Source organism: Ranitomeya imitator, chromosome 2, assembly GCF_032444005.1.
Source record: "Ranitomeya imitator isolate aRanImi1 chromosome 2, aRanImi1.pri, whole genome shotgun sequence".
Taxonomy (NCBI): domain Eukaryota; kingdom Metazoa; phylum Chordata; class Amphibia; order Anura; family Dendrobatidae; genus Ranitomeya; species Ranitomeya imitator.
Window position 1 is genome coordinate 258988325 of NC_091283.1, and position 27369 is coordinate 259015693.

At 45.6% G+C, this 27369-nt stretch overlaps 1 protein-coding gene across 1 annotated transcript in view; it reads left to right on the top strand.

The window, feature by feature from the left end:
* The window catches only part of LOC138662987 (zinc finger protein 773-like), a 51403-nt gene extending 28616 nt beyond the window's left edge, over positions 1–22787 (top strand). The window contains exons 6-7 of the mRNA XM_069749020.1: positions 4861–4951; positions 20769–22787. Coding sequence (XP_069605121.1) covers positions 4861–4951; positions 20769–21829 — 1152 coding nt within the window. The 3' untranslated portion in view covers positions 21830–22787. The remainder of the gene's footprint in view (positions 1–4860; positions 4952–20768) is intronic.
* The last annotated feature ends 4582 nt before the right edge of the window (positions 22788–27369 follow it).

The window sequence follows — 27369 nt, forward strand, 5'->3', positions numbered from 1 at the left end:
CAAACGCAACGCAGACACAAAGCTGCCTCCAGTGCAGGCTTCGGCCTACACTCATCTCCCCCTGCTTACCCTTTGCTCCAACACCGCTAGTTGGGGCTCTAGGAAGACAATCTTTAATAGGCAAGGCAACGCATCCGGGTTCCAGCACCGCCAGCTGGTTCTCGGCAGTGTTCTTGTCACAGGTACTCCCTCGTGCCAAGCCTGGTTTCAGCACCGTCAGCTGTTTCCGGGTTGTGTCAACTTCACTGAGACGCCTATGCTTGCCCCGTCGTGGGGCGGTCGAGTTAGCCAACTCCAGGGTGCCTCCAGTTTAGGAGCTTCCTATGTGGGCTGCGTGAACTGGTAGTCAAGGCTGGTTCTGTAGTGCCAGTAGGCCCAGCTCCCCCTGTAGGACTGTTGGGGTTCGGTAACTGCGGCTGCCTCGCGGCCTAGCTGTTCTCTCCTCTCCTGTGGGCCTTGGGGTCCACCACCTGGTTCCAGCACCGTCAGCTGGTTCCGGGCCGAGCCTTTGGCTAAGGTGCCTCCTCCTGGGTATCCGAGTTCCGCCAACGCCAGGCGGTCCTTGGTAGTGCTTTTAAGCGCGGGCACCTACAGCTTAGTAACCGGGTTCCAGCACCGTCAGCTGGTCCTCGGTCGTGCCATTGGCTCTTGCACACTGGGGCAACGCATCCGAGTTCCAGCACCGCCAGCTGGTTCTCGGCAGTGTTCTTGTCACAGGTACTCCCTCGTGCCAAGCCTGGTTTCAGCACCGTCAGCTGTTTCCGGGTTGTGTCAACTTCACTGAGACGCCTATGCTTGCCCCGTCGTGGGGCGGTCGAGTTAGCCAACTCCAGGGTGCCTCCAGTTTAGGAGCTTCCTATGTGGGCTGCGTGAACTGGTAGTCAAGGCTGGTTCTGTAGTGCCAGTAGGCCCAGCTCCCCCTGTAGGACTGTTGGGGTTCGGTAACTGCGGCTGCCTCGCGGCCTAGCTGTTCTCTCCTCTCCTGTGGGCCTTGGGGTCCACCACCTGGTTCCAGCACCGTCAGCTGGTTCCGGGCCGAGCCTTTGGCTAAGGTGCCTCCTCCTGGGTATCCGAGTTCCGCCAACGCCAGGCGGTCCTTGGTAGTGCTTTTAAGCGCGGGCACCTACAGCTTAGTAACCGGGTTCCAGCACCGTCAGCTGGTCCTCGGTCGTGCCATTGGCTCTTGCACACTGGGGCAACGCATCCGGGTTCCAGCACCGCCAGCTGGTTCTCGGCAGTGTTCTTGTCACAGGTACTCCCTCGTGCCAAGCCTGGTTTCAGCACCGTCAGCTGTTTCCGGGTTGTGTCAACTTCACTGAGACGCCTATGCTTGCCCCGTCGTGGGGCGGTCGAGTTAGCCAACTCCAGGGTGCCTCCAGTTTAGGAGCTTCCTATGTGGGCTGCGTGAACTGGTAGTCAAGGCTGGTTCTGTAGTGCCAGTAGGCCCAGCTCCCCCTGTAGGACTGTTGGGGTTCGGTAACTGCGGCTGCCTCGCGGCCTAGCTGTTCTCTCCTCTCCTGTGGGCCTTGGGGTCCACCACCTGGTTCCAGCACCGTCAGCTGGTTCCGGGCCGAGCCTTTGGCTAAGGTGCCTCCTCCTGGGTATCCGAGTTCCGCCAACGCCAGGCGGTCCTTGGTAGTGCTTTTAAGCGCGGGCACCTACAGCTTAGTAACCGGGTTCCAGCACCGTCAGCTGGTCCTCGGTCGTGCCATTGGCTCTTGCACACTGGGGCAACGCATCCGGGTTCCAGCACCGCCAGCTGGTTCTCGGCAGTGTTCTTGTCACAGGTACTCCCTCGTGCCAAGCCTGGTTTCAGCACCGTCAGCTGTTTCCGGGTTGTGTCAACTTCACTGAGACGCCTATGCTTGCCCCGTCGTGGGGCGGTCGAGTTAGCCAACTCCAGGGTGCCTCCAGTTTAGGAGCTTCCTATGTGGGCTGCGTGAACTGGTAGTCAAGGCTGGTTCTGTAGTGCCAGTAGGCCCAGCTCCCCCTGTAGGACTGTTGGGGTTCGGTAACTGCGGCTGCCTCGCGGCCTAGCTGTTCTCTCCTCTCCTGTGGGCCTTGGGGTCCACCACCTGGTTCCAGCACCGTCAGCTGGTTCCGGGCCGAGCCTTTGGCTAAGGTGCCTCCTCCTGGGTATCCGAGTTCCGCCAACGCCAGGCGGTCCTTGGTAGTGCTTTTAAGCGCGGGCACCTACAGCTTAGTAACCGGGTTCCAGCACCGTCAGCTGGTCCTCGGTCGTGCCATTGGCTCTTGCACACTGGGGCAACGCATCCGGGTTCCAGCACCGCCAGCTGGTTCTCGGCAGTGTTCTTGTCACAGGTACTCCCTCGTGCCAAGCCTGGTTTCAGCACCGTCAGCTGTTTCCGGGTTGTGTCAACTTCACTGAGACGCCTATGCTTGCCCCGTCGTGGGGCGGTCGAGTTAGCCAACTCCAGGGTGCCTCCAGTTTAGGAGCTTCCTATGTGGGCTGCGTGAACTGGTAGTCAAGGCTGGTTCTGTAGTGCCAGTAGGCCCAGCTCCCCCTGTAGGACTGTTGGGGTTCGGTAACTGCGGCTGCCTCGCGGCCTAGCTGTTCTCTCCTCTCCTGTGGGCCTTCGGGTCCACCACCTGGTTCCAGCACCGTCAGCTGGTTCCGGGCCGAGCCTTTGGCTTAGGTGCCTCCTCCTGGGTATCCGAGTTCCGCCAACGCCAGGCGGTCCTTGGTAGTGCTTTTAAGCGCGGGCACCTACAGCTTAGTAACCGGGTTCCAGCACCGTCAGCTGGTCCTCGGTCGTGCCATTGGCTCTTGCACACTGGGGCAACGCATCCGGGTTCCAGCACCGCCAGCTGGTTCTCGGCAGTGTTCTTGTCACAGGTACTCCCTCGTGCCAAGCCTGGTTTCAGCACCGTCAGCTGTTTCCGGGTTGTGTCAACTTCACTGAGACGCCTATGCTTGCCCCGTCGTGGGGCGGTCGAGTTAGCCAACTCCAGGGTGCCTCCAGTTTAGGAGCTTCCTATGTGGGCTGCGTGAACTGGTAGTCAAGGCTGGTTCTGTAGTGCCAGTAGGCCCAGCTCCCCCTGTAGGACTGTTGGGGTTCGGTAACTGCGGCTGCCTCGCGGCCTAGCTGTTCTCTCCTCTCCTGTGGGCCTTCGGGTCCACCACCTGGTTCCAGCACCGTCAGCTGGTTCTCGGCAGTGTCTTTTGCTCTTGTACCTTCTGCTCCCCATCCTGGTTCCAGTACCGTCAGCTGGTTCCGGGCAGAGCCTTTGGCTTAGGTGCCTCCTTCTGGGTATCCAAGTTCCACCAATGTCAGGTGGTCCTTGGTAGTGCTTTCAGGCACGGGTACCTCCTGCTTAGTAACCGGGTTCCAGTAACGTCAGCTGGTCCTTGGTAGTTCCATTGGCTCTTGGACATTCGGCTACCCATCCGGGTTCCAGTACCGTCAGCTGGTTCTCGGCAGTGTCTTTTGCTCTTGTACCTTCTGCTCCCCATCCTGGTTCCAGTAACGTCATCTGGTTCCGGGCAGAGCCTTTGGCTTAGGTGCCTCCTTCTGGGTATCCGAGTTCCGCCAACGTCAGGCGGTCCTTGGTAGTGCTTTTTAGCACGGGTACCTCCTGCTTAGTAACCGGGTTCCAGTAACGTCAGCTGGTCCTCGGTAGTTCCATAGGCTCTTGAACCTTCGGGTAGCCATCCGAGTTCCAGTTCCATCAGCTGGTTCTTGGCATTTTCTCAGCCTTCTTGTACCTTCTGCTACATTTCCAAGTTGAAGACCCTAACGTCGACAACCCGGAAGACCACCCCGATGACGACGACCCGGAAGACCACCCCGATGACGACGACGACGACGACGGCGGAGACGACGACGGCTGAGACGACGACGGCGGAGATGACGACACTGGAGACGAAGACCCTGGAGACGACAACATGGAAGACCGAGAAGCAGAAGAACAAGAGGCTGCAGAACAAAGAGCAGAAGAACATTAAGCATAAGACTTAATATCAGAGCAAAAGATATTATCTAAATTATATGCAGAAGAAGACTAAGCAGTGTATGGGGGTGAGTCCGTTCCTCCTCGTGGTGCCCCTGGATAAAGCCTGATGCTGCAGGCCAAACTGAACGCGGACAAATGTAACTTTTGTGACTGGCAGAACGGAAGGTGTAATCTTCCAACTTTTATAGATAACAACTACGGGAATGCCTGTCACAAATGAGAATATGATGAAGAAGTAGAATAGGAAGAATAATAACAGTGGAATAAAAAGAATATGTAGAATAGGAAGAATAATAATAGTTGAAGAAAATGAATATGAAGAATGTAATAAAAAAAAAAATAGGTAGAAGATGAAGAAGAAGATGAATAAGGTGAAGAAGTTGATGTCAAGGATGCTGATGATGATGAAGATGAAAGTGTGGGAAAAGAAAAAAAAAAAAAAGAAAAAAAAGAAGGGGAAGGGCGTGGAATAGTGAAACATCAATATCTGACAAAATAAAAAAAATTTACATACTCAATATCTTTTTCAATCCGAACTTCTTTAAAAAAAAAAAAAAAACATGCTATTCTATTTGATTGGACTAATCCTCATTGCCTTTAATGTCTCCGCCACCTCCCCCATACATCCTACATTATTCTTAGTTGTTTTCCTTCAGGTAGAATGAACCTACAAGGAAAGAAAGGGTTTATTTTAATTCCGATATTTTGGTCCCATTGACTTGCATTGGGATCGGGTATCGGTATCGGCGATATCCGATATTTTTTGAATATCGGCCGATCCAAACCGATACCGATACTTTCCGATATCGGAAGGTATCGCTCAACACTACTGATCACAGATGTGACTTCTCCATCTGTCGGTGACTTTTACCATATTTGTTTCAGGGTGAAGATCTGACCCATATTAATACTACAGAGACATATGTGAGGGATGATGAGTGGTGTAAAGAGGAGATTCCTACATATGGCTACCCAGGTGAGTAGTAACCACTAAATGCAGAGAAGTCACAGATTCTTCTCATCACCGGCTGTGGCCGCTTTATCGGTGGTGTAGTCCAGGCGTATAACCATTATCACCATTTTACCTCTAGACCACAACATTTTCCTCCACCCAAAACTGTTCTAATGACTTTGGTCATTGGAAGCCCTTTTCTATAGAACTTACAGCCTGGTAGATCCACCTACCCCCCCTGGGTTTAGGAGACGCTGTTACCTGCCCAGATCTGTGAACTATAAAGCCAAATGACAGCGTACGTAGAATGTGCTGACAGGATAGAAAATCACTTGAAGAAAAATATTATGATGGGCCTGTAAGAGAAAGCGGAGGGTAATGATGCTGTTGCTTCCTAGAACCCTGAGATCTTATCGGAGGAATCTCCCTTCTCTCCCTTCTGTGCTGCTGAATGTGATCATATGGTCCCTACAAGACCAGGTCCAGTCTTTCTGGCCAAACTTCACTTTTATGATCGACAACATTAAATGTGCAGTGAGGCCAAGTGTGAATTTCTGGACAATAACAGAATTTCCCTTTATCCTGACTTTTCAATTTGTATTAACCCCTTTACCCCCAAGGGTGGTTTGCACTTTAATGACCAGGCCAATTTTTACAATTCTAACCACTGTCCCTTTATGAGGTTATAACTCTGGAACGCTTCAACGGATCCCAGTGATTCTGACAATGTTTTCTCGTAACATATCGTACTTCATGATAGTGGTAAAATTTCTTTGATATTACCTGCGTTTATTTGTGAAAAAAATGGAAATTTGGCGAAAATTTTGAAAATTTTGCAATTTTCCAACTTTGAATTTTTATGCAATTAAATCACAGAGATATGTCACAAAAAAATACTTAATAAGTAACATTTCCCACATGTCTACTTTACTTCAGCACAATTTTGGAACCAAATTTTTTTGTTAGGGAGTTATAAGGGTTAAGTTGACCAGCAATTTCTCATTTTTACAACACCATTTTTTTTAGGGACCACATCTCATTTGAAGTCATTTTGAGGGGTTTATATGATAGAAAATAACCAAGTGTAACACCATTCTAACAACGGCACCCCTCAAGGTGCTCAAAACCACATTCAAGAAGTTTATTAACCCTTCAGGTGTTTCACAGGAATTTTTGGAATGTTTAAATAAAAATGAACATTTAACTTTTTTTCACAAAAAAATTACTTCAGCTCCAATTTGTTTTATTTTACCAAGGGTAACAGGAGAAAATGGACCCAAAAAGGTGTTGTACAATTTGTCCTGAGTACGCCGATACCTCATATTTGGGGGTAAACCACTGTTTAGGCGTGTGACAGAGCTCAGAAGCGAAGGAGCGCCATTTGACTTTTCAATGCAAAATTGACTGGAATTGAGATGGGACGCCATGTTGCGTTTGGAGAGCCACTGATGTGCCTAAACGTTGAAACCCCCCACAAGTGACACCAATTTGGAAAGTAGACCCCCTAAGGAACATATCTAAAGGTGTGTTGAGCACTTTGACCCACCAAGTGCTTCACAGAAGTTTATAATGCAGAACCGTAAAAATAAAAAATCATTTTTTTTCACAAAAATAATCTTTTCGACCCCAATTTTTTATTTTCCCAAGGGTAAGAGAAGAAATTGGACCCCAAAAGTTGTTGTACAATTTGCCCTGAGTACGCTGATACCCCATATGTGGGGGTAAACCACTGTTTGGGCGCATGGGAGAGCTCGGAAGGGAAGGAGCGCCGTTTGACTTTTCAATGCAAAATTGACAGGAATTGAGATGGACGCCATGTTGCGTTTGGAGAGCCACTGATGTGCCTAAACATTGAAACCCCCCACAAGTGACACCATTTTGGAAAGTAGACCACCTAAGGAACGTATCTAAAGGTGTGTTGAGCACTTTGACCCACCAAGTGCTTCACAGAAGTTTATAATGCAGAACCGTAAAAATAAAAAATCATTTTTTTTCACAAAAATAATATTTTCGACCCCAATTTTTTATTTTCCCAAGGGTAAGAGAAGAAATTGGACCCCAAAAGTTGTTGTACAATTTGTCCTGAGTACGCTGACACCCCATATGTGGGGGGGAACCACCGTTTGGGCGCATGGGAGGGCTCGGAAGGGAAGGAGCACCATTTGGAATGCAGACTTAGATGGAATGGTCTGCAGGTGTCACATTGCGTTTGCAGAGCCCCAATGTACCTAAACAGTAGAAACCCCCCACAAGTGACACCAGTTTGGAAAGTAGACCCCTAGGGAACTCATCTAGATGTGTTGTGAGAGCTTTGAACCCCCAAGTGTTTCACTACAGTTTATAACGCAGAGCCGTGAAAATAAAAAATCTTTTTTTTTCCCACAAAAATTATTTTTTAGCCCCCAGTTTTGTATTTTCCCAAGGGTAACAGGAGAAATTGGACCCCAAAAGTTGTTGTCCAATTTGTCCTGAGTACGCTGATACCCCATATGTTGGGGTAAACCCCTGTTTGGGCACACGGGAGAGCTCGGAAGGGAAGGAGCACTGTTTTACTTTTTTAAAGCAGAATTGGCTGGAATTGAGATCGGTCGTCATGTCGCGTTTGGAGAGCCCCTGATGTGCCTAAACAGTGGAAACCCCCCAATTATAACTGAAACACTAATCCAAACACACCCTAATCTCAACGGTAACCCTAACCACACCTCTAACCCAGACACACCCCTAACCCTAATCCCAACCCTATTCCCAACCGTAAATGTAATCCTAACCCTAACTTTAGCCCCAACCCTAACTGTAGCCTTAACCCTGGCCCCAACCCTAACCCTAGCCCCAACCCTAACCCTAGCCCTAACCCTAGCCCTAACCCTAATGGGAAAATGGAAATAAATACATTTTTTTTGTTTTTCCCTAACTAAGGGGGTGATGAAGGGGGGTTTGATTTACTTTTATAGCGGGTTTTTTAGCGGATTTTTATGATTGGCAGCCGTCACACACTAAAAGACGCTTTTTATTGCAAAAAATATTTTTTGCGTTACCACATTTTGAGAGCTATAATTTTTCCATATTTGAGTCCACAGGGTCATGTGAGGTCTTGTTTTTTTCGGGAAGAGTTGACGTTTTTACTGGTAACATTTTCGGGCACGTGATATTTTTTGATCGCTTTTTATTCCGATTTTTGTGAGGCAGAATGACCAATAACAGCTATTCATGAATTTCTTTTGGGGGAGGTGTTTATACCGTTCCGCGTTTGGTAAAATTGATAAAGCAGTTTTATTTTTCGGGTCAGTGCGATTACAGCGATATCTCATTTATATCATTTTTTTATGTTTTGGCGCTTTTATACGATAAAAACTATTTTACAGAAAAAATAATTATTTTTGCATCGCTTTATTCTGAGGACTATAACTTTTTAATTTTTTTGCTGATGATGTTGTATGGTGGCTCTTATTTTGCGGGACAAGATGATGTTTTCAGCGGTACCATGGTTATTTATATCCGTCTTTTTGATCGCGTGTTATTCCACATTTTGTTCGGCAGTATGATAATAAAGCGTTGTTTTTTGCCTCGTTTTTTTTTTTCTTACGATGTTTACTGAAGGGGTTAACTAGTGGGACAGTTTTATAGGTTGGGTCGTTACGGATGCGGCGATACTAAATATGTGTACTTTTATTGTTTGTTTTTTTATTTAGATAAAGAAATGTATTTATGGGAATAATATTTTTTTTCTTTATTTAGGAATTTTTTTTAATTTTTTTTTTACACATGTGGAAATTTTTTTTACAGCTTTTTTACATTGTCCCAGGGGGGAACATCACAGATCGTTGATCTGACAGATTGCACAGCACTCTGTCAGATCAGCGATCTGTCTGAGAGCACTGCAGGCTTACCAAGCCCTGCTCTGAGCAGGCACTTGGTAAGCCACCTCCCTCCCTGCAGGACCCGGATGCTGCGGCTATCTTGGCCTGCAGCGAGGAAGGAGGTAGGAAACCCTCGCAGCAACGCGATCACATTGCGTTGCTGCGGGGGTCTCAGGGAAGCCCGCAGGGAGCCCCTTCCCTGTACCGACGGCACACCGCGATCATGTTTGATCGAGGCGTGCCGGGGGTTAATGTGCCAGGGGCGGTCCGTGACCACTCCTGGCACATAGTGCCGGATGTCAGCTGCGATAGGCAGCTGACACCCGGCCGCGATTGGCCGCGCTCCCCCCGTGAGCGCGGCTGATCGTGTATGACGTACTATCCCGTCGGTGGTCATACGGGCCCACCCCACCTCGACGATAGTACGGCAGATGTCACAAAGTGGTTAAAACCCACTAACTTCCAGGAGGATTGTGATAATCTACATAAACCCATCACACCAGTGCCATGATATATCTCTGAGCTGTGCGTGGCTGATGGCTGTAATATACATTTATTCCCGCCTGCAGGAGATGTGTTAGCTCCAGCCCTGGTTTCATGGATTCACTCCACCTCATAAATTACATTGTTTTTAATCCTAAGAAATTCAGATTACTGCACAATCTCTCCTGGAATGGGGAGTGATATTATTTCCTCTAATCTTCTTGTCGGGACTCATAGTAGCTCCAATGGTTCACCATAAATGAATGCAACTCTGGTTTACTGTTGTTTAATCTGTATTTGTAGTTTTCAGGTAATGAGATTCTCGTGCTCTGGGGCGGGGCTTTATGTGGTGCTCTGGGGCAGGGCTGTGGGTGGGGCTTTATGTGGTGCTCTGGGGCAGGGCTGGGGGCGGGGCTTTATGTGGTGCTCTGGGGCATGGTTGTGGGCGGGGCTTTATGTGGTGCTCTGGGGTGGGGCTATGGGTGGGGCTTTGTGGTGTTCTGGGGCAGGACTGGGCGGAGCTTTGTGGAGCTCTGGAGCGGGGATGTGGGCGGCGCTTTGTGGTGCTCTGGGGTGGGCTTTGTGGTGCTCTGGGGCGGGGCTGTGGGTGGGGCTTTGTGGAGCTCTGGAGTGGGGGCTGTGGGCGGGGCTTTGTGGTGCTCTGGGGCGGGGCTGTGGGTGGGGCTTTGTGGTGCTCTGGGGCGGGGCTGTGGGTGGGGCTTTGTGGTGCTCTGGGGCGGTGCTGTGGGCGGGGCTTTATGTGGTGATCTGATTACATATTCATCTGTATTGGCCTATGACAGGTCGCTGATCCCTCACTGACCTGCCCCCATTTTTACATAAATCATATAATAGTGTTGATATTATTGTTGATAATGCCTATAATATTGTGGCTATTGGTAGGCTTAAAAAAAAGTTACATCCAACAAAATGACACCAGCGACGCCTGTCCAGTAACATCTGTCTCTTAACCCCTTCATGACCTTGGGATTTTCCATTTTTCCTGTTCCTTTTTCGCTCCCCTTCTTCCCAGAACCATAACTTTTTTATTTTTCCGTCAATATGGCCATGTGAAGGCTTATTTTTTGTGAAACTAGTTGTACTTTTGAACGACATCATTGGTTTTACCATGTCGTGTACTGGAAAACTGGAAACAAATTCCAAGTGCGGTGAAATTGCAAAAAAAAGTGCAATCCCACACTTGTTTTTTGGTTGGCTTTTTTACTAAGTTCACTAAATGCTAAAACTGACCTGCCAATAAGATTCTCCAGGTAATTACGAGTTCATAGACACCAAACATGTCTAGGTTCTCTTTTATCTAAGTGGTGAAAAAAATTCCAAAGTTTGTTAAGAAAATAAAAAAAAATTGCGCCATTTTCTGATACCCGTGGCGTCTCCATTTTTTATGATCTGGGGTCGGGTGAGGGCTCATTTTTTTGCGTGCTGAGCTGACGTTTTTGATACCATTTTCGTGCAGATATGTTCTTTTGATCGCCCATTATTGCATTTTAATGCAATGTTGTGGCGACCAAAAAAACGTAATTCTAGCGTTTCTAATTTTTTTCTCGCTACGCCGTTAATCTTTTTTTATTGATAGATCGGGCGATTCTGAAAGAGGCAATACCAAATATGTGAAGGTTGGATTTTTTTATTGATTTATTTTGAATGGGGAGAAAGAGGGGTGATTTAAACTTTTTTATATTTTTTTTATTTTTTTCACATTTTTTTTTTAACTTTTTTTTTTTTAACTTTTGCCATGCTTCAATAGCCTCCATGGGAGGCTAGAAGCTGGCACAGCACGATCGGCTCTGCTACATAGCAGCGATCATTAGATCGCTGCTATGCAGGAGAAATGCAGGTGTACTGTGAGCGCCGACCACCGGGTAGCGCTCACAGCAGACCGGAATCAGTAACCATAGAAGTCTCAAGGACCTCTATGGTTACAATGCAGAAGCATCGCCGACCTCCGATCATGTGACGAGGGTCAGCGATGCGCTCATTTCCGGCCGGAAGCGCCAGTTAAATGCTGCTGTCAGCATTTGACAGCGGCATTTAACCCCTTTCTGACCTCGGACGGGATAGTACGCCCGAGGTCAGCTCCTCTGCTTTGATGCAAGGCTCCGCGGTGAGCCCGCATCAAAGCCGGGACATGTCAGCTGTTTTGAACAGCTGACATGTGCCCGCAATAGCGGCGGGTGAAATCGCGATTTACCCGCCGCTATTAACTAGTTAAATGCCGCTGTCAAACGCAGACAGCGGCATTTGACTACCGCATCCGGCCGGGCGGCCGGATATGAGCGCATCGCCAACCCCCGTCACATGATCGGAGGTCGGCGATGCTTCTCCATTGTAACCATAGAGGTCCTTGAGACCTCTATGGTTACTGATCGCCGGTAGCTGTGAGCGCCACCCTGTGGTCGGCACTCACAGCACACACGCAATTCTGCTACATAGCAGCGAACAGCAGATCGCTGCTATGTAGCAGAGGCGATCGTGCTGTGCCTGCTTCTAGCCTCCCATGGAGGCTATTGAAGCATGGCAAAAGTTAAAAAAAAAAGTTAAAAAAATGTGAAAAAAATAAAAAAAAATAAAAGTTTAAATCACCCCCCTTTCACCCCAATCAAAATAAATCAATAAAAAAAAATCAAACCTACACATATTTGGTATCGCCGCGTTCAGAATCGCCCGATCTATCAATTAAAAAAAAGCATTAACCTGATCGCTAAACGGCGTAGAGAGAAAAAAATTCGAAACGCCAGAATTACGTTTTTTTGGTCGCCGGGACATTGCATTAAAATGCAATAATGGGCGATCAAATGAACGTATCTGCACCGAATTGGAATCATTAAAAACGCCAGCTTGGCACGCAAAAAATAAGCTCTCAACCGACCCCAGATCATGAAAAATGGAGACGCTACGAGTATCGGAAAATGGCAGAATTTTTTTTTTTTTTTTTTTTTTTTTTTTAGCAAAGTATGGAATTTTTTTTCACCACTTAGGTAAAAAACAACCTAGACATGTTAGGTGTCTATGAACTCGTAGTGACCTGGAGAATCATAATGTCAGGTCAGTTTTAGCATTTAGTGAACCTAGCAAAAAAGCCAAACAAAAAACAAGTGTGGGACTGCACTTTTTTTGCAATTTCACTGCACTTGGAATTTGTTTCCCATTTTCTAGTACATGACATGGTAAAACCAATGATGTCGTTCAAAAGTACAACTAGTCCCGCAAAAAATAAGCCCTCACATGGCCATATTGAGGGAAAAATAAAAAAGTTATGGCACTGGGAAGGACGGGAGCGAAAAACGAACACGGAAAAATGGAAAATCCCAAGGTCATGAAGGGGTTAACTAGTTAATAGCGGCGGGTGAATCGCGATTTCACCCGCCGCTATTGCGGGCACATGTCAGCTGTTCAAAACAGCTGACATGTCCCGGCTTTGATTCGGGCTCACCGCTGGAGCCCTGCATCAAAGTGCGGTATCTGACCTCGGACTTACTATCCCGTCCGAGGTCAGAAAGGGGTTAAAGACTGCACAGTCGCCGTAATCACCGGTGACATTTTGCTGGATGTAATTTTTTTTCTAATCCTCCCAATAACCACTTTATTATAGGCATTATCAACAATAATCTATTATGTAAAAATGGGGGCAGGACAGTGAGGGATCAGCAACCTGTGATAAGCCAATACAGATGCATATGTAAACAGAGCACCACATAAAGCCCTGCCCACAGCCCCGCCCCAGAGCACCACATAAAGCCCCGCCCACAGCCCCACCCCAGAGTACGTGAATCTCATTAACTGAAAACTACAAATACAGATTAAACAACAACCACAAGACGGATTTCATCACCAGGTATCAGTGTAATCAGTATAACGGCACCGACCTGACAGTGTCTGTAGTCACTGAGCACAATCCTGCTGACAGGTTCCCTTTAAGACATCTCCGCTCTGCACTATTATACACAGTTCTCTTTAAATGTGTAATATTTCTTCTTGAAACTCATCTGACAGAAAATATTGGAGCTTCCGATAGTTTAGATTGTGAAGTCACCGAGCCCCGTGCTCTAATTACCCCAGAGAGGTTTCACCACTAGCTGCTCATTTATTACTAATGGAGACTGTTCAGTTTGAGCATTTCAGTAGATGTTATTGTCTATAGTCAGTTTTTGATTACAGTAGTGTCCAGAATCCTCTGATTTAACCTCTTCCCGCAGCCAGTTTTGTGTTCTTAATCAGGCCCCATTTTTACAATCTGATGTGTGTCACTTTATGTGAGGATAACTTTTTTCATGTTCAGAATGTGGGAAATGTTTTAACAGATCACATCTTGGTAGACACCAGAGAACTCACACAGGGGAGAAGCCTTTTTCATGTTCAGAATGTGGGAAATGTTTTAACCCCTTTACCCCCGAGGGTGGTTTAAAGGGTAAATGATCGGGTAATTTTTACAATTCTGACCACTGTCCCTTTATGAGGTTTTAACTCTGGAATGCTTTTCTCGTGACATATTGTACTTCATGATAGTGGTAAAATTTCCTTGACATTACTTGAGTTTATTTGTGAAAAAAACAGAAATTTGGCGACAATTTAGAAACTTCCAACTTTGAATTTTCATGCCCTTAGGGAGTTATAAGGGTTAAAATTGACGAGCAATTCCTCATTTTTACAACACCATTTATTTTTAGGGACCACATCACATTTGAAGTCACTTTGAGGGGTATATTTTGTATGATAGCAAATACCCAAGTGTGACACCATTCTAAAAACTGCACCCCTCAAGGTGCTCAAAATCACATTCAAGAAGCTTATTAACCCATCAGGTGCTTCACAGGAATGAATGGAATGTGGAAGGAAAAAATAAACATTTACTTTTCTTTCACAAAAATTTTCCTTTAGACCTAATTTTTTTTTACTTTCACAAGGGTAACAGGAGAAAATGCTCCATATATTTTGTTGTGCAATTTCTCCTGATCACGGCGATACCCCATATGTGGGGGAAATCTACTGTTTGGATGCACGGCAGAGCTCGGAAGGGAAGGCGTGCCATATTGGAGAGCAGATTTTCCTGGAATTGTTTGTGGGTGACATGTCACATTGTCAGAGCCCCGGATGTGTCTAAACAGTGGAAACCCCCAACAAGTGACCCCATTTTGTAAACTAGACCCCCAAAGGAACTTATCTAGATGTGTGTTGTGCACTTTGAACCCCCAAGTGCTTAACAGAAGTTAATTACGTAGAGCCGTGAAAATAAAAAATCATATTTTTTCCAGAAAATATTATATTTTCGCCCTCAATTTTTTTTCAAAAGGGTAACAGGAGAAATTGGACCCCAAAAGTTGTTGTGCAGTTTGTCCTGAGTATGCTGATATCCCATATGCAGGGGTAAACCACTGTTTGGGCGCATGGCAGAGCTCTGAAGGGAAGGAGCGCCATATTGGAGAGCAGATTTTGCTGGAATTGTTTGTGGGTGACATGTCACATTGTCAGAGCCCCTGAAGTGCCAGAACAGCATAAGCCCCCAAAAGTGACTGAATTTTACAGAATACTTCCCTGAATGATTTCTTCTAGTGGTGCAGTGAGCATACTGACACCACAGCTGTTCCATAGAAAATTATACCATTGGGCAGTGAAGAAAAAATATTTTACATTTTTACCACTAAAATGTTTTAACCCCAGAATTTACATTGGAAAATAGGTAGATAGGTAAATGGTCACTACACCCATAGGTGAATTCGCAGAGGGGTGTCATTTCCAATTCCCAGAGGGGTGTCATTTCCAAAATGGGGTCACTTCAGTGGGATTCTGCTGCTATGGCACTTTGGAGAGCCGCTAAGTGCCAGAACAACAGGATCCCCCTGAAGTGACCCCATTTTGGAAATGACACCCCTCTGGGAATTCATCTATGGATATAGTGACCATTTTCACTACATGTATGATTTCCAGAAACATGTAGTGGAAGTTTTAGAGCAATAATTGCAAAAATGTCATTGTAGTGCTCAATATATTGTGCCCAGCTTGTGTCTCTGGAGACATCCCCCCACCTACCCCCGGAAATTGTTAAGTCAGCTCTACTCAGATGTCTGTCACTAAATAAACCAAATGCTTGAATGTCAAAACAGTGTAAAAACGTGGTTCTGTGTGGAAGATTGTAAATCAGTCATGGAGGCATAAGGCCGGCAATGATGGGCATTGTGGGCAATAATAGCGGGTATCATGCCTCATTCCTCTCTTGGAACATACACGACATCTTCTCTGGGGGACCTTTATTGTTTCAGTTGCTGGAATGAGGGCAATAAAATGTCCCTCAGTGAGTCTTCTGACATCTTCAGATTCTAAAGGATTGGCGGTGACAACATTTTCAAAAACAAGAATTTCATTTACCTTTTCCCAAGAATCAAGGAAAGTATCTGCATTTCCAGATTTTTTTGTTTAACACAAAATAATTATATGTGGCCACCTGAAACAAATAAATGACTAACTTTTTATACCAGGTATATGATTTTCTTGATACCTGGTAAGGCTGTAGAACCTACCGTATATACTCGAGTATAAGCCGACCCGAGTATAAGCCGACCCCCCTAATTTTGCCACAAAAAACTAGGAAAACTTATTGACTCGAGTATAAGCCTAGGGTGGAAATGCAGCATTTACCGGTGAATTTCAAAAATAAAAATAGATCATTATTTCCCCATAGCTGTGCCATATAGTGCTCTGCACCGTTCATTTTGCCCCATAGCTTTGCCCCGTATAGTGCTCTGCACCGTTCATTTTGTCCCATAGCTGTGCCCCATGCTGTGCTCGGCACCGTTCATTATTGCCCCATATCTGTGCCCCATATACAATGCTCTGCACCGTTCATTTTGTCCCAGAGCTGTGCCCCATACTGTGCTCGGCACCGTTCATTATTGCCCCATATCTGTGCCCCATATACAATGCTCTGCACCGTTCATTATTGTCCCATAGCTGTGCCCCATACTGTGCTCTGCACCGTTCATTTTGTCCCATAGCTGTGCCCCATACTGTGCTCGGCACCGTTCATTATTGCCCCATATCTGTGCCCCATATACAATGCTCTGCACCGTTCATTTTGTCCCATAGCTGTGCCCCATACAGTGCTCTGCACCGTTCATTGTGCCCCATATCTGCGCCCCATATAGTGCTCTGCACCGTTCATTGTGCCCCATAGCTGTGCCCCATATACAGTGCTCTGCACCGTTCATTGTGCCCCATAGCTGTGCCCCATATACAGTGCTCTGCACCGTTCATTGTGCCCCATAGCTGTGCCCCATACAGTGCTCTGCACCGTTCATTGTGCCCCATATCTGTGCCCCATATAGTGCTCTGCACCGTTCATTGTGCCCCATAGCTGTGCCCCATATACAGTGCTCTGCACTGTTCATTGTGCCCCATAGCTGTGCCCCATATACAGTGCTCTGCACCGTTCATTGTGCCCCATAGCTGTGCCCATATAGTGCTCTGCACCGTTCATATTTCCCCATAGATGCTCCACATAAATCTGTGCCGCCGCTGCTGCTGCAATAAAAAAACACATACTCACCTCTCTTGCTTGCAGCTCCCAGTGTCCGGTCCCGGCACCTCCATCTTCCCGGCATCTCTGCACTGACTGATCAGGCAGAGGGCGCCGCGCACACTATAAGCATCATCGCGCCCTCTGACCTGAACAGTCAGAGCGCAGACGCCGGGAAGATGGAGGCGCCGGGAAGATGGAGCGACGCCCGGCGGCTGGAACGCGGACAGGTGAATATTACATACTTACCTGGTCCCAGCGATCCTGACGCTCACTCTGCCTGTCACAGCTGGTCTTCGGTGCTGCAGCCTCTTTCTCAATCAGCGGTCACCGGCACCGCTGATTAGAGAAATGAATACGCGGCTCCACCCCTATGGGAGGTGGAGCCGCCTATTCATTTTTCTAATGAGCGGTCCCACGTGACCGCTGAAGAGGGGAAGACGCTGCAGCACAGAAGACCGTGGGACGGCAGGGGGAGCGCCAGGATCGCTGGGACTAGGTAAGTATGCCTCAGCGCCCTGATCCCCTCACCCGCTGACCCTGCCTCCCACCTTGACTGGAGTATAAGCCGAGAGGGGCACTTTCAGCCCAAAAATTTGGGCTGAAAATCTCGGCTTATACTCGAGTATATACGGTAATCTGCAAGGTCCTCACCCCCCATATATTTGTTGTAGTCAATGACAGACACAGGTTTTGGAGTAGTGGATCCCTGTTGGTCTGCAGTGGCCCTTGTGGCATCTGTGTGGATCGAGCTCAGGATAAAAATATCTTTTTTATACTTAAGGACAAGCAGCTCTCCATTGTGTAAAGCCCCGACTGTCCCTTTTGGAACTTTTTGTTGACCAATGATTGTGGAAACTCCTGACGGTTTTTGAAAATGGTCCCACAAACCCCCTTGTTATGTTCAACCAGACTTTTAAATAGGGGTATGCTGGTGTAGTAGTTGTCAACATACAGATTGTTGCCTTTTTGTAAAAATGGAGTTATCAGCTCCCATACGGTTTTTCCAGATGTCCCCAGATAAGTAGGGCATCCTGGTGGGTTTACTTGACTATCTTTCCCCTCATAAATGCGAAAAGCTGATGTGTATCCGGTTGAACTGTCGCACATTTTATAGAGCTTTATTCCGAACCTTGCCCTGTTAGAAGGAATAAATTGCTTGAGGTGCAGTTTTCCTTTGAATTTTACAAGGGACTCATCAATGGAAATGTTTTCTGTTGGGGTCTAGAGCTTTAAGAACTTTTCTGTCAAGTCTTTGATGATGGGTCTGATTTTGAATACTCTGTCATGTTCTGGGGCATTTCTTGGCAGCCATTGACTATTGTCATTAAAATGCCAAAATCTCATGAGCATTTCATAACGAGTCCTAGGAAGAACAGCAGAAAACATTGGGGTGGCTTGAACAGGACGATTGGACCAATAGGACCGAATTCTCGTTTTTTTAGCATGCCCCATAGTGAATGTAAGTCGTAAATTGTTTTTTCATTTCTAGGACATTATTTGGTGTCAATAAATTTGACCTAGCATAATAGGATCATGGATTCTGGCTGATAAATTGGGACACATATACATTTGTTTGTAGGATAATATGCTCTAGGAAGCTATCTGTCAGAAACAAATTAAAAAAATTAATTGGTCCAAAATTTTCCACCTCCACATTTATATCAGGATTAAAATTAGGCATGAATGGAGTAGCCGAATCTGAAGCCCCCAATCTGGGAAATGCTACATCAAGAGGCAAAGCCCCTTGGACATTGATGTGCGCCAATTCACAAGCACTAGGGACAGTGCTAGTACTGGGCATTGTTCCCTGAGTTGGAGACATTTCTCCAGAAGCGCTATCTGTTCTTCTTGTTGTACTGGTCCATGTGTGTGAGGATGGACCAGAATCACTTCTCATTTCTGAGCTATCACTGTCGCTGCTACTAAAGCCCTCGAAATCCACATCTCCATCTGGCACTGCATTTTCTTCGCTGTCAGAACATAAAAGTGCCTAAGTCTCCTCTATACTATAATACTGACGGGACATTTTACTTGTTTTTATTTTTTTTTTCCGGAAAAAGAAAACTCTGACTGACATGACCAAATTATTGGGGAGACAATTGATAAAAGCCTAATCCTTTTGCCTAACCCTAACTTTAGAATAAACTCTAACTTTAGCTTAACAGTAACCCTAACTTTATCCTAACAGTAACCCTAACTTTAGCCTAATAGTAAACCTAACCCTAACTATAGCACTAAGGCTACTTTCACACTAGCGTCGGAATCTCCCCGTCGCAATGCGTCGGGCAGAGATTCCGACGCTAGCGTTTAACGCACTGCACAATGGAGGCAGCGGATGCATTTCTCCGGCGCATCCGCTGCCCCATTGTGAGGTGCAGGGAGGTGGGGGCGGAGTTCCGGCCGCGCATGCGCGGTCGGAAAAAGCGGTCCGTCAGGAGCAAAAAACGTTACTTGTAACGTTTTTTGCTCCCAGCGATCCGCCACAACACGGCGCAACCATCGCGCGACGGTTGCGACGTGTGGCAAAGCATCGCAATGCGTCACTTATGTTAATCTATGGGGCAAAAATGCATCCTGCAAACAACTTTGCAGGATGCGTTTTTTGCCATAAACGACGCATTGCGACGTCTGGCTAAAAACGCCAGTGTGAAAGTAGCCTAACCCTAATCCTAACTTTAGCCCCAACACTAACCCTAACTATAGCACTAACCCTAACCTGCCTTATCTGTTTTTTTTTTTACTTTATACCAAGATCTCTGACTGACACAGCTGTTGCCAGCAGCACTTGTAACACTGTTTCTCCTCTAATCTCTCACTGACAGGAGATCTGAGGAGAAACAGCGTTTTTATGAGGCAGATCGCCCGGGAAAGTTCATTGCTACAACAAACTTTCCTAGTGATTTGTTTCATTGACTGGTGTGATGCTGACGTCATCAGGACCTGAACCAATGAGGTCTTAATGAGGTTGGGGGTCACAGGAAGTGTTGTGCACCAGAATCCCCTTTTTATAAGGTATGTGGGGGTCCCGATGAGCACAAAACCGCAGACTGTAGACCAAAGTTAGCGCAGCACAAAGCCCTGCTAGCGCCGACATTTATCTACTGTTGACAGTCACGAAGCGGGTAATTTAAGGGTATCATCATTTCTGTCCAGGCCCATTTCATGAGGTTTTTTTTTTTTTAATTCTGTGGAAGCATGGTTGAAAAGAAATGTCTGACTTTCATTTGTTCATTTTCATAGAATTTTGATTTATTACTTTTGTCAGATTCAAGTTATTTCTGTGGCCATTGTGGGTTTTTCTGTCATTAAACGAGGAGTAGCAACAATTTTGACCACATTTGTAGGTGGAATGAATATTTTGACTCCACAGCCACTTTCTGGAAATTAGCACGAAGTGGAAGTTGGAGAGTGAAAATTACACTTTTGCCATTTTATTACCCAGCACATAGTGCCCAGATTGTGCTCCAGGAGACACACACCGCATATTAAGTGGATTCTTCTCACTATAATATTGGTAAATACAGGGATCCTAAATGTTGTTTGAGCACACTGCAAGACCCAGAAATGAGAGCGGATTTTGCTGGATTGGTTTATAGAAACTCTGTTGCTTTTCAACAGCCTTTGAGCCACTAATAGTGTGGGAACCACTGTTTTTCCATTGACAGATGATGGACTTGAGTGGTGACTTGTTTTTTTGTGAGATGAGAATTGGTATTATTTGTGCCTACTTAACATCGATTGGTTTCTTTTTATTCGTTATTTGGGAGGCAGAATGAACAAACTGTTGAACACCACACACAACTGGTTCATCCACCAAGGTATTCTATTAGACTGTGAACTGTCATTGTCTTGGTAAATAATTAAAGTTTTTTACATAGCTTGCCATTTTATGGACAGTTTAAGTAGAAATGTTTAAAAATTTTAAACTTAAGGATATTTTATTAAAACTTTTTTTTTATTTTTGCAGATGACTGTACCAGAAGATCAGAGGGACAGCTGACTTCTTCAATTTTTAAATCTGATGATCTAGAAATCCTACAAGATACTACTGAAGTGAATGCCATTACTCCAGATATATCATCATCCATTCACAGCAAAGATCTGTCATCTGATCCTATGAAACAGGTCCCATCTTCTGATTCATTACTGACTACTAAGGAAAATCAAATTCACAAAAGAGGCATTAAACAACAAACTGCTCCTAAAGCAAAGAATTCATTTTCATGTTCTCAGTGTGGGAAATGTTTTAACTACAAATCACAATTGGTAACACACCAAAGAACTCACACAGGGGAGAAGCCTTTTTCATGTTCAGAATGTGGGAAATGTTTTAAATGCAAATCAGATTTGGTTCGTCACCATATAACTCACACAGGGCAGAAGCCTTTTTCATGTTCAGAATGTGGGAAATGTTTTAATTGGAAATCTGCTTTGGTTCTTCACCATAGAACTCACACAGGGGAGAAGCCTTTTTTCTGTTCAGAATGTGGGAAATGTTTTAACCAGAAAGGGAGTCTTGTTAAACACCAAATATCTCACACAGGAGAGAAGCCTTTTTCATGTTCAGAATGTGGGAAAAGTTTTACCAACAAAAGGAATCGTGATGAACACCAAAGAAATCACACAGGAAAGAAGCCTTTTTCATGTTCAGAATGTGGGAAATGTTTTACCAATAAAAGGAGTCATCATGAACACCAAAGAACTCACACAGGAGAGAAGCCCTTTTTATGTTCAGAATGTGGGAAATGTTTTACCAACAAAAGGAGTCATCATGAACACCAAAGAACTCACACAGGAGAGAAGCCTTTTTCATGTTCAGAATGTGGGAAATGTTTTAACAGATCACATCTTGGTAGACACCAGAGAACTCACACAGGGGAGAAGCCTTTTTCATGTTCAGAATGTGGGAAATGTTTTAACCAGAAATCAGATTTGGTTCGTCACCATAGAACTCACACAGGGGAGAAGCCTTTTCCTGTTCAGAATGTGGGAAATGTTTTAACCCCTTTACCCTCAAGGGTGGTTTAAAGGGTAAATGATCGGGTAATTTTTACAATTCTGACCACTGTCCCTTTATGAGGTTTTAACTCTGGAACGCTTTTCTCGTGACATATTGTACTTCATGTTAGTGGTAAAATTTCCTTGACATTACTTGAGGCTATTTGTGAAAAGAATGGAAATTTGGCGAAAATTTCACAGTTTTCAAACTTTGAATTTTTATGCAATTAAATCACAGAGATATGTCACACAAAATACTTAATAAGTAACATTTCCCACATGTGTACTTTACATCAGCACAATTTTGGAACCAATTTTTTTTTTTGTTAGGGAGTTATAAGGATTAAATGTTGACCAGCAATTCCTCATTTTTACAATACCATTTATTTTTAGGGACCACATCACATTTGAAGTCACTTTGAGGGGTATATACTGTATGATAGAAAATATCCAAGTGTGACACCATTCTAAAAACTGCACCCCTCAAGGAGCTCAAAATCACATTCAAGAAGTGTATTAACCCTTCAGGTGTTTCACAGGAATTTTTGGAATGTTTAAAAAAAAAATTAACATTTAACTTTTTTCCACAAAAAATTTACTTCAGATCCCATTTGTTTTATTTTAGCAAGGGTAACAGGATAAATTGGACCCAAAAAGTTGTTGTACAATTTGTCCTGAGTACGCCGATACCCCATATGTGGAGGTATTCCACTGTTTGGGCGCATGGCAGAGCTCGGAATGGGAAGGAGCGCCATTTGACTTTTCAACGCAAAATTGGCTGGAATTGAGATAGGACACCATGTGTCATTTGGAGAGCCCCTGATGTGCCTAAACAGTGGGAACCCCCCAAACATGGCACCATTTTGGAAAGTAGACCCCCTAAGGAACTTATCTAGATGTGTGGTGAGCACTTTGAACCCCCAAGTGCTTCACAGAAGTTTATAATGTAGAGCCGTAAAAATAAAAAAATATATATTTTTTTTTTTACAAAAATGATTTTTTTGTCCCCAATTTTTTATGTTCCCAAGGGTAACAGGAGAAATTGGACCCCAAACGTTGTTGGAGGCGACATGAGGTGGCAAGAGGATTGCGATGGATCTGGTAGAGCCAATAGTAAAATCCGCCCGGGGCCACCAACACATATTTGTAGTTTTAGACTACGCCACCCGGTAGTGCCCCAATCCTATCGTCGGGCGGTGCTCGACATGGCTCACACTCCCATGCTGGGAGGGCATTTGGGGGCCAAAAAGAAGCAGGAGCACATACTACAGCAGTTTTTTTTGGCCTGGTGTCTACCCTGAGGTCCAAAGGTGCTGCATACATGTCCGGATTGCCAACTAACCTCACTCACCATGAACTACCAGAGTCCATTTGCCTATAATAGAGGTACTTTTTGAGCGGATTGCGATGGATCTGGTAGGGCCAATAGTAAAATCAGCCCAGGGCCACCAACACATATTAGTAGTCATAGACTATGCCATCCGGTACCCAGAGGCAATACCTCTCTGCCACACCTCGGCTAAACTAATAGCTTGTGAACTATTTGCTAAGTTTTGTTGCATTGGGCTACACAAGGAGATCCTTACAGATCAGGAAACTCCTTTTATGTCTAATATGATTAAACAGCTACATAGAGTACAGACCAAAAGTTTGGACACACCTTCTCATTTAAAGATTTTTCTGTATTTTCATGACTATGAAAATGGTACATTCGTACTGAAGGCATCAAAACTGTGAATTGACACATGTGGAATTATATACTTAACAAAATAGTGTGAAACAACTGGAATTATGTCTTATATTCTAGGTTCTTCAAAGTAGCCACCTTTTGCTTTGATGACTGCTTTGCACATTCTTGGCATTCTCTTGATGAGCTTCAAGAGGTAGTCACCGGGAATGGTCTTCCAACAATCTTGAAGGAGTTCCCAGAGATGCTTAGCACTTGTTGGCCCTTTTGCCTTCAATCTGCTGTCCAGTTCACCCCAAACCATCTCGATTGGGTTCAGGTCTGGTGACTGTGGAGGCCAGGTCATCTGGCTTAGCACCCCATCACTCTCCTTTTTGGTCAAATAGCCCTTACACAGCCTGGAGGTGTGTTTGGGGTCATTGTCCTGTTGAAAAATAAATGATAGTCCAACTAAACGCAAACTGTATGAAATAGCATGCCGCTGCAAGATGCTGTGGTAGCCATGCTGGTTCAGTATGCCTTCAATTTTGAATAAATCCCCAACAGTGTCACCAGCAAAGCACCCCCACACCATCACATCTCCTCCATGTTTCACGGTGGGAACCAGGCATGTAGAGTCCATCCGTTCACCTTTTCTGCGTCGCACAAAGATACGGTGGTTGGAACCAAAGATCTCAAATTTGGTCTCATCAGACCAAAGCACAGATTTCCACTGGTCTAATGTCCATTCCTTGTGTTCTTTAGCACAAACAAGTCTCTTCTGCTTGTTGCCTGTCCTTAGCAGTGGTTTCCTAGCAGCTATTTTATCATGCTGCACAAAGTCTCCTCTTAACAGTTGTTGTAGAGATGTGTCTGCTGCTAGAACTCTGTGTGGCGTTGACATGGTCTCTAATCTGAGCTGCTGTTAACCTGCGATTTCTGAGGCTGGTGACTTGGATAAACTTATCCTCAGAAGCAGAGGTGACTCTTGGTCTTCCTTTCCTGGGGCGGTCATCATGTGAGCCAGTTTCTTTGTAGCGCTTGATGGTGTTTACCACTGCACTTGGGGACACTTTCAAAGTTTGCCCAATTTTTCGGACTGACTGACCTTCATTTCTTAAAGTAATGATGGCCACTCGTTTTTCTTTATTCAGCTGCTTTTTTCTTGCCATAATACAAATTCTAACAGTCTGTTTAGTAGGACTATCAGCTGTGTATCCACCAGACTTCTGTACAACACAACTGATGGTCCCAACCCCATTTATAAGGTAAGAAATCCCACTTATTTAACCTGACAGGGCACACCTGTGAATTGAAAACCATTCCCAGTGACTACCTCTTGAAGCTCATCAAGAGAATGCCAAGAGTGTGCAAAGCAGTCATCAAAGCAAAAGATGGCTACTTTGGATAACCTAGAATATAAGACATAATATCAGTTGTTTTACACTTTTTTGTTAAGTATATGATTCCACATGTGTTAATTCATAGTTTTGATGCCTTCAGTGTGAATGTACAATTTTCATAGTAATGAAAATACAGAAAAATCTTTAAATGAGAAGGTGTGTCCAAACTTACCCACAAACCGACGGGTTGGTGGAGAGGTTTAATCAGACCCTCAAAGCCATGCTCAAAAAGGTGGTTGCCAAGGATGGGAGGGATGGGGACATGTTACCGACCTATCTAATGTTCATTATCTGAGAGGTTCCTCCAGGCATCCACGGGGTTCTCCCCATTTGAGCTATTGTATGGCAGGCACCCAAGGGGACTGCTGGATGTAGCCAAGGAGACGTGTGAACAGGAGCCCACTCCACTTTAGTGTCATCGAGCACGTGGAAAGTATGGAGGATTGGATTGCGGCCGCGCGGCACATAGTAAAGGAGCATCTGTTGGATGCCCAGGCCTCTCAGAGCTGCACGTATAACACAAGGGCCACATCAGGATCTTTAAAGAAGGAGACTGGGTGTTGGTACTAGTGCCCACCCCAGTGAGAAAGCTCATGGCCAAGTGGCACGGGCCATTTGAGATAGGAGGGAAGGTGGGCGAAGTGAATTATAGGGGGCACAACCCAGGATAAGGAAACATGAGCAACTGTGTCATGTTATCCTGCTAAAAGCCTGGAAGGCCGGGAGTATTTAGTCACAGAGGCGACTTTGCGCATACCAATGGGGAACCCTCTGGCCTTGGGCAGGGATGCCGCCGGGTGTGAGGTAAAAGTACAGTGCCTTGCGAAAGTATTCTGCCCCCTGAAACTTTTCAATCTTTTCCCACATATCATGCTTCAAACATAAAGATACCAAATGTAAATTTTTGGTGAAGAATCAACAACAAGTGGAACACAATTGTGAAGTTGAACGAAATTTATTGGTTATTTAAAATTTTTGTGGAAATTCAAAAACTGAAAAGTGGGGCATGCAATATTATTATTTAACTTAAAGGGAACCTGTCACCCCGTTTTTTGAGATTGAGCTATAAATACTGTTAAATAGGGCCTGCGCTGTGCGTTACTATAGTGTATGTAGTGTACCCTGATTCCCCATGTATGCTGAGAAATACATTACCAAAGTCGCCGTTTTCGCCTGTCAATCAGGCTGGTCTGGTCAGGTGGGCGTGTTCACAGCGCTCTTTTCTTCCCCAGCTTTCCGTTGGTGGCGTAGTGGTGTGCGCATGTCCAGAGTTCCGACTTCCCTGCGCCCACGTGAAGACACAGCGCGCGATCTGCGCTGTAATCCCTTGCATCGGTGGAAAATGGCCGCGGGATGCCGCGCATGCGCATTAGAGATCGCATCTCGGCTTTGGGAAAATGGCCGCCGCGATCTCTAATGCACACGCGCGGCATCCCGCGGCCATTTTCCTGAAGCCCCGTGCAGCAGAGCACTCCATCTGCGCACGCGCGGCCCCAGGAAGATGGCCGCCCCCACCGATGCAAGGGATTACAGCGGCGACTTTGGTAATGTATTTCTCAGCATACATGGGGAATCAGGGTACACTACATACACTATAGTAACGCACAGCGCAGGCCCTATTTAACAGTATTTATAGCTCAATCTCAAAAAACGGGGTGACAGGTTCCCTTTAATACCTTGTTGCCCACCTTTTGCTGCGATTACTGCTGCAAGTCGCTTGGGGTATGTCTCTATCAGTATTGTACATCGAGAGACTGATATTCTTGCCCATTCTTCCTTGGCAAACAGCTCGAGCTCAGTGAGGTTTGATGGAGATCGTTTGTGAACAGCAGTTTTCAGCTCTTTCCACAGATTCTCAATTGGATTGAGGTCTGGACTTTGACTTGGCCATTCTAACACCTGGATACATTTATTTGTGAACCATTCCATTGTAGATTTTACTTTATGCTTAGGATCATTGTCTTGTTGGAAAACAAATCTCCATCCCAGACCCAGGTCTTTTGCAGACTCCAACAGGTTTTCTTAAAGGGACACTGTCACCTGAATTTGGAGGGAACAATCTTCAGCCATGGAGGCGGGGTTTTGGGGTTTTTGATTCACCCTTTCCTTATCCGCTGGCTGCATGCTGGCTGCAATGTTGGATTGAAGTTCATTCTCTGTCCTCCATAGTACACGCCTGCACAAGGTGCAATCTTGCCTTGCACAGGCGTGTACTATGGAGGACAGAGAATGAACTTCAATCCAATATTGCAGCCAGCATGCAGCCAGCGGGTAAGGAAAGGGTGAATCAAAAACCCCAAAACCCCGCCTCCATGGCTGAAGATTGTTCCCTCCAAATTCAGGTGACAGTGTCCCTTTAAAGAAGTTGTCCACTACTATAAAGTTTTTTTTTTTCATAAATCTTGCTATTATGTGCCACTGAAAACATCTACTGTGTTTATTTTAGCAATATTAGCTGTTATCATGCTGTAGCAGCACATCTTCAGTGCTGGATTCAGCTC